At 42.1% G+C, this 16145-nt stretch overlaps 2 protein-coding genes across 6 annotated transcripts in view; one reads left to right on the forward strand and one right to left on the reverse strand.

Moving 5' to 3' along the window:
- The window catches only part of ssuh2.1 (ssu-2 homolog, tandem duplicate 1), a 31786-nt gene extending 22998 nt beyond the window's left edge, over positions 1-8788 (reverse strand). For 2 of the 5 annotated variants that reach the window (XM_029113894.2, XM_029113895.2), the window contains exon 1: positions 8322-8784. In XM_029113894.2, coding sequence (XP_028969727.1) covers positions 8322-8349 — 28 coding nt within the window. In that variant the 5' untranslated portion in view covers positions 8350-8784. Of the gene's footprint in view, positions 1-8321 lie in introns of all 5 variants that reach the window. The other 3 variants (XM_029113892.2, XM_029113893.2, XM_029113896.2) reach the window with 3 other exon arrangements.
- A 3600-nt stretch (positions 8789-12388) lies between these two features.
- Positions 12389-16135, forward strand: rpl32 (ribosomal protein L32). The gene is made up of 4 exons (XM_010863725.4): positions 12389-12516; positions 13192-13292; positions 14901-15082; positions 15952-16135. The coding sequence occupies exons 2-4, from the start codon at positions 13197-13199 to the stop codon at positions 16079-16081; spliced, it is 408 nt and encodes a 135-aa protein (XP_010862027.1). The 5' UTR covers positions 12389-12516; positions 13192-13196; the 3' UTR covers positions 16082-16135.
- Positions 16136-16145: the final 10 nt, after the last annotated feature.

Below are 16145 nucleotides of genomic sequence, written 5' to 3' on the forward strand. Positions count from 1 at the left end.
TTAAATTAGTGCTGAACACGACTGCTAGAATCTTAACTAGAATGAAAAGATTTGGACACATTACTCCAATATTAGCCTCTCTACATTGGCTGCCTGTTAAGGCAAGGGCTGATTTTAAGGTTTTATTGTTAACCTAGAAAGCAAAACATGGACTTGTTCCTACTTACCTCGCTGAAATGATCCAACCATACCTAGAATTTCTAAACAAACAGCTGGATTCAGGGCTTTCTCTTACAGAGCTCCACCACTGTGGAATGATCTGCCAATTAAGGTTAGAAATGCAGACTCCTTCAAGTTTCTACTAAAAACACATCTCTTCAGCATGGTCTATGATTAAGTGCAGTCCGACCCAGGGATGTGAAGGTGACCGGAAAGGCTTGATACTGTCTTGCCAGGTGGGCTCTCATCGCCACTGGGATGCCCTCTCTCCAATATACAGTATAATATATCTTGATATATATTATTAATCTACACTCACCTAAAGGATTATTAGGAACACCTGTTCTATTTCTCATTAATGCAATTATCTAATCAACCAATCACATGGCAGTTGCTTCAATGCATTTAGGGGTGTGGTCCTGGTCAAGACAATCTCCTGAACTCAGAATTTGGCATAAACAGAATGAGAACATGGATCCATCATGCCTTGTTACCACTGTGCAGGCTGGTGGTGGTGGTGTAATGGTGTGGGGGATGTTTTCTTGGCACACTTTTGGCCCCTTAGAGTCAATTGGGCATCGTTTAAATGCCACGGCCTACCTGAGCATTGTTTCTGACCATGTCCATCCCATTATGACCACCATGTACCCATTCTCTGATGGCTACTTCCAGCAGGATAATGCACCATGTCACAAAGCTCGAATCATTTCAAATTGGTTTCTTGAACATGACAATGAGTTCACTGTACTGAAATGGCCACCACAGTCACCAGATCTCAACCCAATAGAGCATCTTTGGGATGTGGTGGAACAGGAGCTTCGTGCCCTGGATGTGCATCCCACAAATCTCCATCAACTGCAAGATGCTATCCTATCAATATGGGCCAACATTTCTAAAGAATGCTTTCAGCACCTTGTTGAATCAATGCCACGTAGAATTAAGGCTGTTTTGAAAGCAAAAGGGGGTCAAACACAGTATTAGTATGGTGTTCCTAATAATCCTTTAGGTGAGTGTATAAAGAGTGGATATACAGTGTAATAAAGCTAGATATATTATATTAATCTACAAAGAGTGGATATACAGTGTAATACAGCTGGATATATTATATTAATCTACAGAAAGTGGACATTCAGTGGAATACAGCTGACTATATTATAATAATCTACAGTGACTGGATATACAGTATAAAACAGCTGGCCATGTTATAAAATAGAATCTACACTGACTGGATATACAGTGTCCAACATGTGGCTATGTTATAAAACAATCTACAGTGACTGGACATGTTATAAATACAGCTTCAGCTTTGTCATAAATACTAACAGTACTACTACAATGGTTAAAGGAGCACTGTGTTGAATTCTGCCTCTAAAAAAATAACTTCACTTGTCTCCTCGTTGTCTTGCTGGACCAGGATGGTTTAGCATGGAAAGGATAGTACTGGGAGTGGGCAAAGCAAGTAAAAGGAGATTTCAAGTCAATGAAAACAGACAGACGGACCGGTGATAAAGTTTAAAAGGGGAATGTCAGTCACTCTAATTTTGTAGAAAATGATTATTTGAAACATTAATTTAAAACATTAACTGCGGATGTCTACTGGTTATTTTAGCTTGTTTCTATGCTACAGTAGTAATACTGAAAATTGTAAAATCGTACATATTGCCCCTTTAACAGTCTACATCATATAATGAGACCCAGACAGCATCAATGTGGAGCCATTCAGGAACCCATAATCAACTGGGAGCTTTGTCTTGGTGGAGCAGAAGGCCCTTTCCTTCCCACTTAAAGACCACGTGAACTACAAAACACCAATTCACTAGGTAGAGCCAAAAGGAGCCCAGCTGGTCAAAAGTAGTTCACTATGAAGCAAGGTAATTATAGTTTCAGGTTTTTCATTTTGTTTTCAGAGTGTAATTTTAAGTTCCAGTTTAGTTTAGGTTTTTAGGAAACATTGCTAATTCTGTGTAATGTTTGTAGTTGATCTATGTATTTCAAATAGGAACAGAAGCCTTTTCTGATTTGCATAATAAAGATGTTAGACAAATTTTAGAAACGTATTTCCTTTTAAGAATAGCATTGCAAAACTATTCTTTGCATTAGTGAAGAAAACAATTGTGCAAAACACAGGTAATAAGGATCATAGTTTATTAAGTGACACTGACAAAAGCGATATATAACATAACAAATAAAGCAATGTTTCCCATGGAATGTGACAGTGAATACGTAAAGTGTGTATGTGTGAGAGAGTGAGTGCGCACAACAGTAGTTACTGTGTATTTATGGCTTCACTCGTTTAAAATGTCTTTGTTGATTTTGAGGAACACTCTTTACTCCAGTGATGTCGTGGCCCTATTTCTTAACCCTGATGATAAGCATCATCTTCCGCTTAATCCGGGGCCGGGTCGCGGGGGCAGCAGTCTAAGCAGGGATGCCCAGACTTCCCTCTCCCCAGACACTTCCTCCAGCTCTTCCGGGGGGACACCGAGGCGTTCCCAGGCCAGCCGGGAGACATAGTCCCTCCAGCGTGTCCTAGGTCTTCCCCGGGGTCTCTTCCCGGTGGGACGGGACCGGAACACCTTCCCAGGAAGGCGTTCCGGAGGCATCCGAAACAGATGCCCAAGCCACCTCAGCTGACCCCTCTCGATGTGGAGGAGCAGCGGCTCTACTCTGAGCTCCTCCCGGGTGACTGAGCTTCTCACCCTATCTCTAAGGGATCGCCCGGCCACCCTGCGGAGAAAGCTCATTTCGGCCGCCTGTATCCGGGATCTTGTCCTTTCGGTCATGACCCAAAGCTCATGACCATAGGTGAGAGTAGGAACGTAGATTGACCGGTAAATCGAGAGCTTCGCCTTGCGGCTCAGCTCTTTCTTCACCACGACAGACCGATACATCGACCGCATTACTGCAGAAGCTGCACCGATCCGTCTGTCAATCTCCCGTTCCATCCTTCCCTCACTCGTGAACAGGACCCCTAGGTACTTAAACTCCTCCACTTGAGGCAGGCACTCTCCACCAACCTGAAGTGGGCAAGCCACCCTTTTCCGACTGAGGACCATGGCCTCGGATTTGGAGGTACTGATTTTCATCCCCACCGCTTCACACTCGGCTGCAAACCGTCCAAGTGCATGCTGATGATAAGTCCCCACACAAATGCTTGTGAGGCAGGTGCACACAGCAGGTCAAGGGCCCACAGGGGCTTACAGGGGATACTGAGCCTCTCTTCCTCTCCACACCTGGATTGGTGACTCTCTTTGCACTCCCATCTTGGCCGCTTCCAGGTTTTTCTTCAGTTGAGCAATTCCACTTTCATCCCATATGGTAAAATTCTTTGTCTCCCGGCTGGCCTGGGAACGCCTTGGTGTCCCCCCGGAAGAGCTGGAGGAAGTGTCTGGGGAGAGGGAAGTCTGGGCATCTCTGCTTAGACTGCTGCCCCCGCGACCCGGCCCCGTATGAAGCGGAAGAAGATGTATGTGAATGTATGTATGGTAAAATGGGCCGAATCGAGATTCCTTTCCATACGGGATGTGAGAAATCTGTATGGCTGAGGTACAGCGCTGGAGGGTTGGCTATCAGTTGGAGCTGCACACAAGAGCCTCACCAGTGTGAGGATGCTCCAGCCGGTTTAAGTTTAGCAAGGCCTGGCGCACCTTTCCCGATGAAGGGTGGTAGAAACAGGCTGAGATGCCCAGGACGGACGCCATCAGCACTCGTTTGCTATATCCGTCCACACACAGCGTCACCTTTCTGACATCTTCTAGAATCTTGGCCAGTTTAGTTTTCCCTTCATTTATTTTGATGAGATAAGCCCATTCACTCTGGCTGGCCCAGGTGTTTGGAATTTTGGTTCCAACATGTTTGTGAAGTTGCAAAACGCCTGCGACTCATATAGTCGGGAGAGCCGCGTCTGAATAAACATGTCTACCAGGGCATCCTCACCTTTGAGGTATTCAGGTCAGCTATTGGGCCAGGTTTGAACTCATTTTAAACAGCTAGTTAAGCTTTGCTGTCCAACCTGCCTCAGTGACAGGTCTATGCTGTCTGTTTCAGAGCTGCATGGTCTGACGTTGCTTGCCATCTCGCTGTACAGCATTTCTTGATAAACTTTTCTATGTTTTGAGGAAATATGGACTTTGAGGTTTGTTGGGTTTGTTCCTTATATCAGTAGGCCACAAAGTTGAGATGGTTCGATGACAAGACACTGCTATGTACTCACAATAATCCCACACTGGAACGCTTGCGGCCAGCAGCCAACATGCTTAATGTTTGCGACTGTGACTGTAATGCCTTGATCAGACCTACAGCGTCAATGCGCTGTGATACACCGGAAGTCAATTCATTTCAAATGGAACGCTGCGATTGGCTTGCAGCACTGCAGCGCAGAAGCAGCTGCAGAATGTTTGGTCTTGTGTGTGTGTTGGATTATCCAATGTATGCCTCAAATGTTATGCTTGGAAGCAGGGCTGAAGTAGTAGCAAATGGTGAATGTAGATTTTTTTTTGCACTTACAGCAAAATGTTTACATATGTTTTTGTTATTCACAAACTACACCATTAATAGTACATATTTCAGAACATGTATTGTGCAAGTATATCACGTTTGACATCCTACATAATATAATCTCCCTCTAAAATTGGAGGTTATTACAATTCTAAATAGTCAAGATAGTATTGATTGGCTCATTCACCAATGAGACCAATGACTGAGATCGCGAAAACAGGTTGGGGACTTTCACCGACTGACTGAAGAGCTTTAGCTTTTAGGAGAGGAATTTTGTAACTACTTTCGTTAGGGCCAAGGCCAAAACAATCAACCGTTCCAGATGGTAGGACCGCAATTTCATTTGTCAAGTTAAATGCCTAGTCATTTGTCTCGTGTACGATAATTACGATTTGTCTTTTTTTAAAGTCTATGGTAGACATCCACAGTAACGCACTGATTCTCAAATTCAACACTACTGTTGTTTGCTCCTTGGGGTTTAAGGCCGGGTGTTTCTGGAAAAGCACTTTGTGACAACTGCTGTTGGAAAAAGGGCTTTATAAATACATTTGATTGATTGATTCTCCACAAATGCTGCCTGCTGCTTTTTATAAAACGGAGAGAATCATTTTTGCTGAGCATATTGTGTGTAGTAGCTACCTACATAGGCTATCAATATTTTGCGAACTAGCAGCTTGCTAACATAATCATATGGTTTTTAGACTTTATAGATTTTTATCCCTCTATCACAGTGGTTCCCAATTCCGCTCCTTGAGTACCCCCAAAAGCACACGTGTTGTAGCCCTGGACAAGCACACCCAATTCAACTCAATGAGAGCCTGATAATTAGCTGACAAGTTGAATCAGCTGTGCTTGGCTGGGTCTACAATGAGAATGTGTACTGTTGAGGGGATTTGAGGACCTTAGTGTTGATCCACTGCTCTAACAGTCCCATTTCTCATTAAAACTCAACTGCATAACATCAGGTTTACTACAAGCCATTTACTTTAGATTGTTAGGAGCTGGCTATGTAGCTAATGTTTGTGTATTAGATGACGACATAGCTTATATATAATAACAAATTAAGTATCTACCCGCTTATTAGAAGTATTCCCAACCAATGATCACATTTTTGTCCATTTTGCTATAGGAGACATTGTACGGTAGAGACTATTGTGAATGGAACCAGTGGAAAAGTGTACCAGCCACCCCTTTTCTGATTGGCTGTTGCCCATTGCTGGCAAGCGAAATTCGTTTCACATTTGCATAATATAGCCCGTGGCTCTATTTTTCATCGCCTCCTACACTTGCTTCACGCTGCTCGGTATCCCACACTGCCCTCCACACATTGTCATGGTGACTCAATTGAAAATGAATTGGAAGCGAAAATTTCACCTATCCACATTGCCTAGAGGACATCCACAGTTATTCTGTAATGCATAGCTGCACAAAATGCTCTGCAAGCTTTCTGCTTTGAAACTGTAGGTGTGGTCAAGGCGTAAGCAATAGGGGGCAATGCACAGTCCGTGTTGAAAGAATGTTTCCTCTGGGATGTCTAGGCCTAGTTCCCTACTCATAGCCTGTAGGAGAAGTAACCGTTCTTGCAAACTGAACTAAACAAAAAGTTATTATTGATAATCATTTTGATTTTGGTTACTTTTGCAACTGTGCATTGACCTTTTAGATTAGTCAGCAAATTCAGTTTATATTTTAGTTTCAGTTTACGAATTCATTTAAAATGTTGTTTCTGTTCAAGTGTCAGTTTACAATTATAACCTTGCTATGAAGGGAACAAGGAGCCATTTGGGACAAGACAGATGTGTACTATAGTAGGATTCCTGCGGGTGCTTTCCCAATTCCTCCTACATATTTTTTGAATGCACTAGTGTTAGCGCGCAGGGCTAAAAATATACATGCTGACGGGTATCACTGAACACAATGCCACTACCAGGAGATATAAATATACACCACGGAGACTCTGTGGAGGGAGATCTGCATGTAAGATATTTCAAGCACCAGAGTTATGTAAATATTTAGAGAAGCCAATGTGCTATCTGAATTATATTGTATCTATGTGGCAGTTTAATATTTTTTGGCAGTCATGATGGCTCCCCAAGCACTTGATTCAACTAATCAATTCATCGCTGAACCATTTAATAGTGTAGTTGATAAGTAGAGCCAAATGAGTGTCCTGTGTCGTGTTGCCAGGTCCAGGATTTAGAATCAATGCTCTATATTAATCTACAGAAACTATGCAGCTGTTTGTGATAACATCTAATGGTCCTGCTCTGCTCAATGCCTCTAAATAACAATGGCACAGTACCCAAATAGACCACTCTGTGCCAGTCCTGGTAAGAAAGAAAGAAAGAAAGAAAGAAAGAAAAAGCCCCAAGATTAATGTACCTAGAGTAGAGAAACAATCCAGTAGACTGTTGCCCAAAATAGAAAATAGTGAGGTGTGGCATCATAGAAAAATGTCTGTTCTATTCATTCTATTTTTATGTGGGGCATATTGTTCCAATCAAATATAAATTGACAAAACTTGCTGATAGGCTAACTAAATAAAAATGTGATACTGCAGGAGTACATATAGTTTACAGGTTTTATGAAAACTCTATACTAAAACCAGGCACCTGTTGATAGGCTAAGGCCTTTTGGGCACAGGAGACATTGAAATTGAATTTGGACACACCCCTCAGGCACACAGACAAAAATAACTTCGACATACCAATTGTAACAGAAAGGCTATTTCATGTCGGTTTGCTTTGCATTGGAACAGACTACATTCTATGTTACAGTAATTGTGAATTCATAAATAATAATATTCTACCTGGAGACATTTTTAAAGCTAGAAAACTATCCTCAATTGTTTAACCAATAAACATATGTTTTATAACCAGTGACTATTGACGAAAAGACGTAAAAATTCGCCGAGGCTTTAGCTCCACTGTCACAACCCTATCAAAACCCGAAATATAACAATGTACATAAGCAATGTTAGCGAACATCGCCTTAAAACATAGTTCTTGTATCCCTTCTAGCCATGTATAACAAACCGCGTTGATCCATCACTATAGAATACAAGTTTACTCAACCACTGAGGAGGTATTTTTTTGTCCATCCTCATCTGAGGAAAGGCTGAAATCTTTTTTTTAAGGAAATTTAAGCGACGGAATTTCAAAATTAACCCAACCAGGCAGACAGAGTAAAGACAAATGGCTCACACCGTGAACGGGGGCCAGTGGAGTAATATTAAAATGAACAGGTGGATTATAGTCTATATTGTTTACTTGAAGGGGAGTACACGAGGAAGGAGAGAGGTGGGGGGGGTCGCTTGTTTATTTTTAATAGGCCAAAAACATAGGCGCTGTTTGATATTAAGAAATTACAACATATACCCTTCCTGCAATTTGTTTTATTCCACCATTTACCATAACGTGCATTTATTTCATGATTCTAACTGCAATCAATTGTTATACATTTCAAAGTAGCCAAGTCATTAGGTAAGGCGTGCAACGATGCAGTCTAGTAAGTAGTCGAGGTGCCGGCGTTGCGGAACGATTTAAACAAATGCTGTAATTGGAAGTTGAAAACACGAAGTCCAATTAGCTCGCAAGTGCAGACACGTGTGAGATAATTACGCCACTTTCACTTCTATAGTAAATTCCAAACAAAGGAATACTCACAGAGTTGTTCGTCGTCCTTCTCGTCCATAGTTTACTGCTTTCAAAGTATACTAGCCTATCTTAAACTTGGTAACACGGCATGTGGCGCATCTGTATTTTCCTACACTTACAGCCTTTTCATGCTATGTTAAGGCTTATTTAATACGTTTGCCATGGGCCAAGCATACATCTATTGAAGAACCGTCACGCATCAGAACGTGTAGCCAACTTCGGAGGAGCGACCTTAACTTTTAGTGTGATGGTGGGCGTTCAAGTTCTGGACTGACTTCTGCGGTTCCCAACCTTTTCCATTCCGGGGTCCACCAAATTACCCTCAAAATGGGTTGACGACCACCTTAGGAAGAAACACACATATTCTCAGTTAATACCCTTTCTATTTTCTGTCCTGCATAGGTTTTTAATGACCATCAATGTTTTTCCATATTTAAATGTAACTTCAGCTGACAGAACTGTGTCTGCACAACATTAAAGGCGCACTGGAGCTCTTCATCAGAGGCCATGAGTTCAAATCCTGTTGGTGGGATCTGGGTACCGCAAATGGTGGTGCATATATTGGCTCAGCATGTGGAATAGGGTCAGTAATGGTTAAACATTTCACTCAAGCAGGTTGTGTTAGTATTTAAGAACCAACAGGATTGTCTCTGCCTGTCTGAGGTGTGACTAGATGTTTTGTCTGAGGTGTGACTAGATGTTTTGTCTGAGGTGTGACTCCGGATGCTCTCTCTTCATCTGACTGTGTGTTTTCCAGTAATCATAGAGAGCCCGGTCATCGCAGTGGTAACACAGGGCTACGCATTTCTTCAAATTTGAGATTTTCTCTCGACCCTCTGAATCACCAGCCTATATCCTCTTTTGAATTCCATGTTGTCAGTATGACCTGTCCATTTAAGCTGAACCCTTTTGTCATCTATCGTCTGGATTCATCCAACTGCCTTGGTGGGGCAAGTGTGCCACCAAACCCATGCAACCCTTCAGGGCAGCTTCCGATTGACCCTTTCAAAACTCTCCTCAGGCAACTCAGTGTTGGAACCAGCTGCCCTTGGAGGCTAGAATGCCAGAGTCTCTGCCCATCTTCAAAAAACATTGTAAAACTCACCTTTTCATAGAGTATTTTGTTACACTCCCGTCTCTTGATAGCTTTTTATGTTTCTTTAGGCTTCTATCCAGCACTGACCTTTGCCGATAACAAATTAATTGACTATAATGCACTTACTACTAAACTGTGTGGTTGTTTAACCTGGCTCTTTTAAAATGTATGTACTTAATTTATGTCTCTCTGAATAAGAGTGTCTGCAAAATAACTAAAATGTAAAAATGGAATGTTTAATGTGTTACAGAAGACAGGAAGGAAAGTTAATGCTATCAGGGGGCAGTCTCAACCAAGAAGATGTTTATCTGGCTACTGCTGGGTTTCCCTCAGTGTATTGTCGTCTGGTTTTGGTGTATTCCTTCTTGACACATCCATGTTTTTTGGGTCATGCAGTGGAAGTAGCCGTGCATCTTCAGGTGAACTTGCACATTTCTAATGTCATTGTTGTAATTAAAAACTCAGCACAGTGATGACCACCAGCCATGAGGTGAGATGCAGCCTTAGGCAACCATACTACAGTGGATATAAAAAGTCTACACACCCCTGTTAAAATGCCAGGTTCTTGTGATGTAAAAGAATGAAACAAAGAGAAATCATGTCAGAAATGTTCCACCTTTAATGTGACCAATAACGTGAACAATTCAATTGAAAACAAACTGAAATCTTTGAGGGGGGAAAATGAAAAATAAAAACCTTACAATAACCTGGATCCATAAGTGTGCACACCCTCTTATAACTGGGGATGTGGCTGTGTTCAGAATTAACCACATTCAAACTCATGTTAAATAGAAGTCATTACACATCTGCCATAATTTAAAGTGATTCTAATTAATCACAAATGAAGTTCAGCTGTTCTGGTAGGATTTAGGATGTAAATGGTTGCCAAGGCATTTAGACACGTATGATTATTGTTCTGGATCAAACAAGTTCCCACTCACTCAATGATGACAGCCTGCTTTGGAGGAGTGCTTAGCCTCAGTGCCAGCATACACAGCAGTCCTCTTCATGTGTTAGGAACAACCCCCCAAAAAGAGTGGGAAATCCAAATCCACATAGCAGATTATAATGGAAGTGCTGATATCTCACCAAATTCAAAGGCAGGAAACAAATAGATGGCACCATTTAGTCATTTAGCTACTATTCAAAACTACAAATGTTTTAGAGCATAAATAATTTGTAAAATGTAAAGCAGCAACCACAGCCTCCCAAATGCTTTTCAAAGAGGTCTATTGTCTTCCCTGACTGTAAATCTCACGGTTGAGAAGGGTCCAATAGGATTTAAGTCAGGTAAGGAAGGGGGCCAGGTGATTATTCTGGCATCTTTGAGGCCCTTGCTTGCTAGCCAAGCAGTGGAGTCCTTGGATGCATGTGATGGAGGGGACTTCTTCCATGTGATGGAGGGGACTTCTTCCTGTACCACTGCTTGAAGAAAGTATCTTCCAGAAATTGGCAATGGGTATGGGAGTTGAGTTTCAGTCCATCTTCAACCTGAAAAGGTCCAACTACCTCATCCTTAATGATAGCAGCCCATACCAGTACCCCTCCTCCACCTTGCTGGCGCCTGACTCTAAGTGAGTGGTGCCCTGTGTCCATTAGTGATCCAGCCACGGGCCCATCCATCTGGTCCATCAATAGTCACTCTCATTTCATCTGACCATAAAACCTTAGAAAAATCTGTCTTCAGGTATTTCTTGCCCAATCTGTACGCTTCAACGTGTGAATCTAATTCAGTGGTGGTCTTCTTTCAGCCTTCTTGACCTTAGCCATGTCTCTGAACACTTGACACTTCTGGACACTCAAGGTAGGTTCCAGTTCTGGAATATGGTGGCACTGGAGGATAATGGGTTCCTGGTAGCTTCACATATAATTATTCTCAAGTCTTTTGCAGTTAATTTGCATCTTTTCTTCTCCATACATTTTCTGCACCACAGTTGACTATTTGCAACAAAATGTTTGAGTGTCCGGTGGTCACGCCTCAATAGTTTAGCTATTTCAAGAGTGTTGCATCCGTCTGAAAGGCATTTTACAATTCATGACTTTTCCGTGTCAGTTAAATCTCTTTTTTGGCCCATTTTACCTAAGGTAATGAAGCTCCCTAATAATTATGCATACCTTGATATAAGGTGTTATTCACTGTTGCCACACCCTCCCTCATTACTCAAAAACATATCACCTAAAAATTATTCAATCCAATGAGCAATCAAGTGTATATGGTTTAGAGTTGGAAAATGTGCATAGAAAATAATATGATCAGAGCAGTGTAGTATAATAACCTCATGGTTCTTTACATAATGGATTTGCTTTGAATGTAATTTTCTCATATTGTACTGTATGAGAACCATTCGGGTGCTCACAAATATTGTGGCCTACAAAATAAAATAATGTATTTCTTTATAACAACTTCTCATATTGCTTTATGTTTGGGAAACATTGGACGGTCTTGGGTCACGGTCTGGGTCTTGTTTTTTTGTGTTCAAATTGACCTCCAATTATTTTGTAAGGTAACTGTCATATCACAGATATAATAAATGCATCACATTCCTTCATTAAATGCTTGCATAAATAAGTAATCTAAGCTAAACTGTAGTATGAGCAACTTGGTTTTTTTCGTGCTAATTCTGATTACACGCTAGATAATATTGCTAACGTTGGTCAATGGTGTTTACCATTATGAAATAGCCTACTGAGAATGTCAGCTTTGTGGTTACTGCTGTTACTAATTTGTCGTTATTGTTATAACTACATCATTGATTTTGCCTGTGTGTGATAAACAGTGGACAAAACCTTGCCTGATATGAAATGAGCACGTGCAGAGACGAGCTGGTTTCATCAGTCCAGTCTGTCTGGATCTTGCCTGTTTCCCAACACTTCTGTCCGCAGTTTTCTGCTACCGCCAAACTTCAGTGACGTAACCCTGACGTCCACTCCAAGGGATGTCATTTGAACGACCCGTACACGGATGCACCAGCATAGTGCTGCATCGCCCTCGTGCGGCAGTGTTTGCTTACATAGAAACCGTTCAGGGTCTTTGTTACCCAGAATTCCGTTCCATTCTCTTTCCTCTTTCTCTGCACTAGTCTGCTAGTAGGCAGATAATACCAAACGGTAAGTCAAGGGTAAATCTATAATCATCGTTATAATTTAACGACTCAAATACATAAAAACATCGCTAACGATTACATATTAAGCTGACAATATATGTATTATTGTTTCTGAATGTTGGGAATGAACGTCACGGAAGGATGGTCATTAGAATGTTAGCTCGAAAGGTTGTCAGGTAACCGCTTGAGTTACTCGACTCTGGCAGCCACTGTCGTCTACTTTTTGCTAATTCAGTTGCCCTAGTGAGAAACTACTGTAGTATTGTCGTCTACCTATTTTGACCACTTTGACTTGTGGAAAAAATTATAGTTTTCATTCGTGGTGACACAAGTTCCACGAACCAGAAACTTTGACACATCTAATGAACAAATCATAGAATTGACATGGCCACATCAATAATTAATCACTTAGGCTCAGCAAACTACCCTACTGGTTCCAAACTTTGTTCCTTGACCCTAAACCTAACAATGTTATAATCATAACCTTAATTGTAACCACAAATTTGACGTTAATTTGACTTTAACCCTAAACCATTAAAAACTTAAGCAGGTAATGTGTAACACCTGTTTTCCACAACTCACATCTGAGTTTGTAAAGGCCCATTCATAGATCCAGTGAACAGAGTTTCTTCCTGAACAGTGTGATAGACTAAGGTAACTCTTGTTTTGGCTCTTCCAGGCACTATGGCAGCTCTCAGGCCACTGCAAAGGCCAAAGATTGTCAAAAAGCGGGTGAAGAAGTTCATCAGACATCAGTCAGACCGTTATGTTAAAGTCAAGGTATGTTTGGAAACTTTCAGGGTTCTTAAGCGTCCTTTGGGACTGTCAGCAGGGACATGTATTGTGGAGCATTATATCAACACACTATCATACCATATTAAACCCATTTAACTTTAATCAGGGTCATTATAGAAGATATCTGGCCTACACAGGGAACAAGTCTTTATGCACTTGTGCCATAAATAAAAAAATTAAAAAAAGGTTTTTGATTACCGAATGTTTTCACTACATTCTGGCCATCACTGCCCTTGTCCTAGTCAAGTTATTATTTCTGGACAACAATGTGTGTTTCAAATTACTTATGTTCTTTCTTTGCTTCCTGTAGTGGTGTGTGAATATTGGAAAGACAACCTGTACTTTTTTTCTCAGGGCCCAGTTCTTCAAAAGTTATGAGTTATTTATTATTATGCTTAGAAATCTAATGAATAGAGTGGACAAATCACTGACTTCTGGAGACCCACGTTAAATCATTCTATTTCTATGCCTTTAAACCAATCCAATAGCCAACGTCCAGAAGCATAACCTTAGAAAACTGGGCCGTTATTTAGCCCATTGCAACTGTAGAATATTCTTTATCCATACCTTTCAGTGATCTCATATCTAGAGGGACTTAAAGGAGCAGTAAGGGTTAGTCATCTTACCTGGTTAAATAATAAAAACTTGCATGGTAGTGCCCTTAGGGAAAGGCACTAGCCTGTGTTGCTTATAGTACCTAGTTGGCTTGAGGGATCAAAACCAATAACCTTTCAGTTACGGGCCCAGGGCTCGAACCACTACACTTCTGTAATTGGCAATCACCGCTCATCTCACCCATTGTCTTCTGTACCTGCCAATAACCGCTCATCTCACCCATTGTCTTCTGTACCTGCCAATAACCGCTCATCTCACCCATTGTCTTCTGTACCTGCCAATAACCGCTCATCTCACCCATTGTCTTCTGTACCTGCCAATAACTGCTCATCTCACCCATTGTCTTCTGTACCTGCCAATAACCGCTCATCTCACCCATTGTCTTCTGTACCTGCCAATAACCGCGCATCTCACCCATTGTCTTCTGTACCTGCCAATCATCGTTCATCTCATCCATTTTCTGTACCTGCCAATAACCGCTCATCTCACCCATTGTCTTCTGTACCTGCCAATCACCGCTCGTCTCACCCATTGTCTTCTGTACCTGCCAATAACCGCTCGTCTCACCCATTGTCTTCTGTACCTGCCAATAACCGCTCGTCTCACCCATTGTCTTCTGTACCTGCCAATAACCGCTCGTCTCACCCATTGTCTTCTGTACCTGCCAATAACCGCTCGTCTCACCCATTGTCTTCTGTACCTGCCAATAACCGCTCGTCTCACCCATTGTCTTCTGTACCTGCCAATAACCGCTCGTCTCACCCATTGTCTTCTGTACCTGCCTATAACCGCTCGTCTCACCCATTGTCTTCTGTACCTGCCAATCACCGCTCGTCTCACCCATTGTCTTCTGTACCTGCCAATCACCGCTCGTCTCACCCATTGTCTTCTGTACCTGCCAATCACCGATCGTCTCACCCATTGTCTTCTGTACCTGCCAATCACCGCTCGTCTCACCCATTGTCTTTTGCTTTGTAGCAAAACTGGCGAAAACCCCGGGGTATTGACAACAGGGTGCGCCGGCGTTTCAAGGGCCAGATGTTGATGCCCAACATCGGTTATGGCAGCAACAACAACACAAAACACATGCTGCCATCTGGTTTCCGGAAGTTCCTGGTGCACAACATCCGAGAACTGGAAGTTCTGATGATGAGTAACAAGTAAGATGTCTGTGGTGTTCAGTGGAGACGCCTGTGTGTGGTGTTCAGTGGAGACGCCTGTGTGTGGTGTTCAGTGGAGACACCTGTGTGGTGTTCAGTGTGGTGAAACATTCAATGCAAACTTGAAAGGCTTAAGGATAGGATTACTACAAAGTTAATTATAGAACAGAGTTCCCAGATAAGTTAGGGATTTCTCTTCAGTTCAGTTTGATTGGCAAAATCCTTGTGGATCACTTGAAAACCTGTAGCACTTTGGGCCAATCTGGTCTCCTCTGCCCTCCTCTGTCATCTTGTCCTGCTGGGTCCTCCATACCCACGCTAGGTGTTTGAACAAGGAGGGAGAGCACTGCAGAGGAAATACCCATTCCACCCCTGACTGTCCTCGTAGTCAGGAGGTGGAAGATAACCTGCTACAACGTGTTGTACTGAAGGACACCTTCCAGACCTCTAGCCTGGGACGTAACCATGCTCACCTGCTAAGCATTGTGTTCTTGTGCTGCAGGCCAAGTCGCTCACTTCACTAAAACTAATTGACTGTTTCACCACTGATGTTTTAGTGATTCATGCATAGCTCTTCGAATTGGTTTGTTTAAACAGGTGACGTCCATTGTTCGCCAGTTCCATAACATTATAATATAATGATATTTAGATATACGTTTTAGTATACTGATTTTATTACCAAGATTTTTAGCAGCTGTTCTTATCCAGAGCGACGTACGTTAGTGAATGCATACATTTTCGTACCATTTGTTTTAATACTAACTCCATGTGGGAATTGAACTAGACCCTGGTGGCATTGGATTCTGGAGAACTGAGGTCTTGCCCTCTTATGTCCATCAGTTTCCTGACTGTTCTCCTGTCTTCCACAGAACACATGCTGCAGAAATAGCCCACAATGTGTCATCTAAAAACAGAAAGCTGATTGTGGAGCGTGCAGCTCAGTTGGCCATTAAAATCACCAACCCAAATGCCAGGCTCCGCAGCGAGGAAAATGAATGAACTGTGCTCATCTGTCTTCTTCTTGAATAAACTATGTATACTTGTAAATAGTAATCACTGTCCT

The sequence above is a fragment of the Esox lucius genome, chromosome 17 (genome assembly GCF_011004845.1).
Source record: "Esox lucius isolate fEsoLuc1 chromosome 17, fEsoLuc1.pri, whole genome shotgun sequence".
NCBI classification, from domain to species: Eukaryota; Metazoa; Chordata; class Actinopteri; order Esociformes; family Esocidae; genus Esox; species Esox lucius.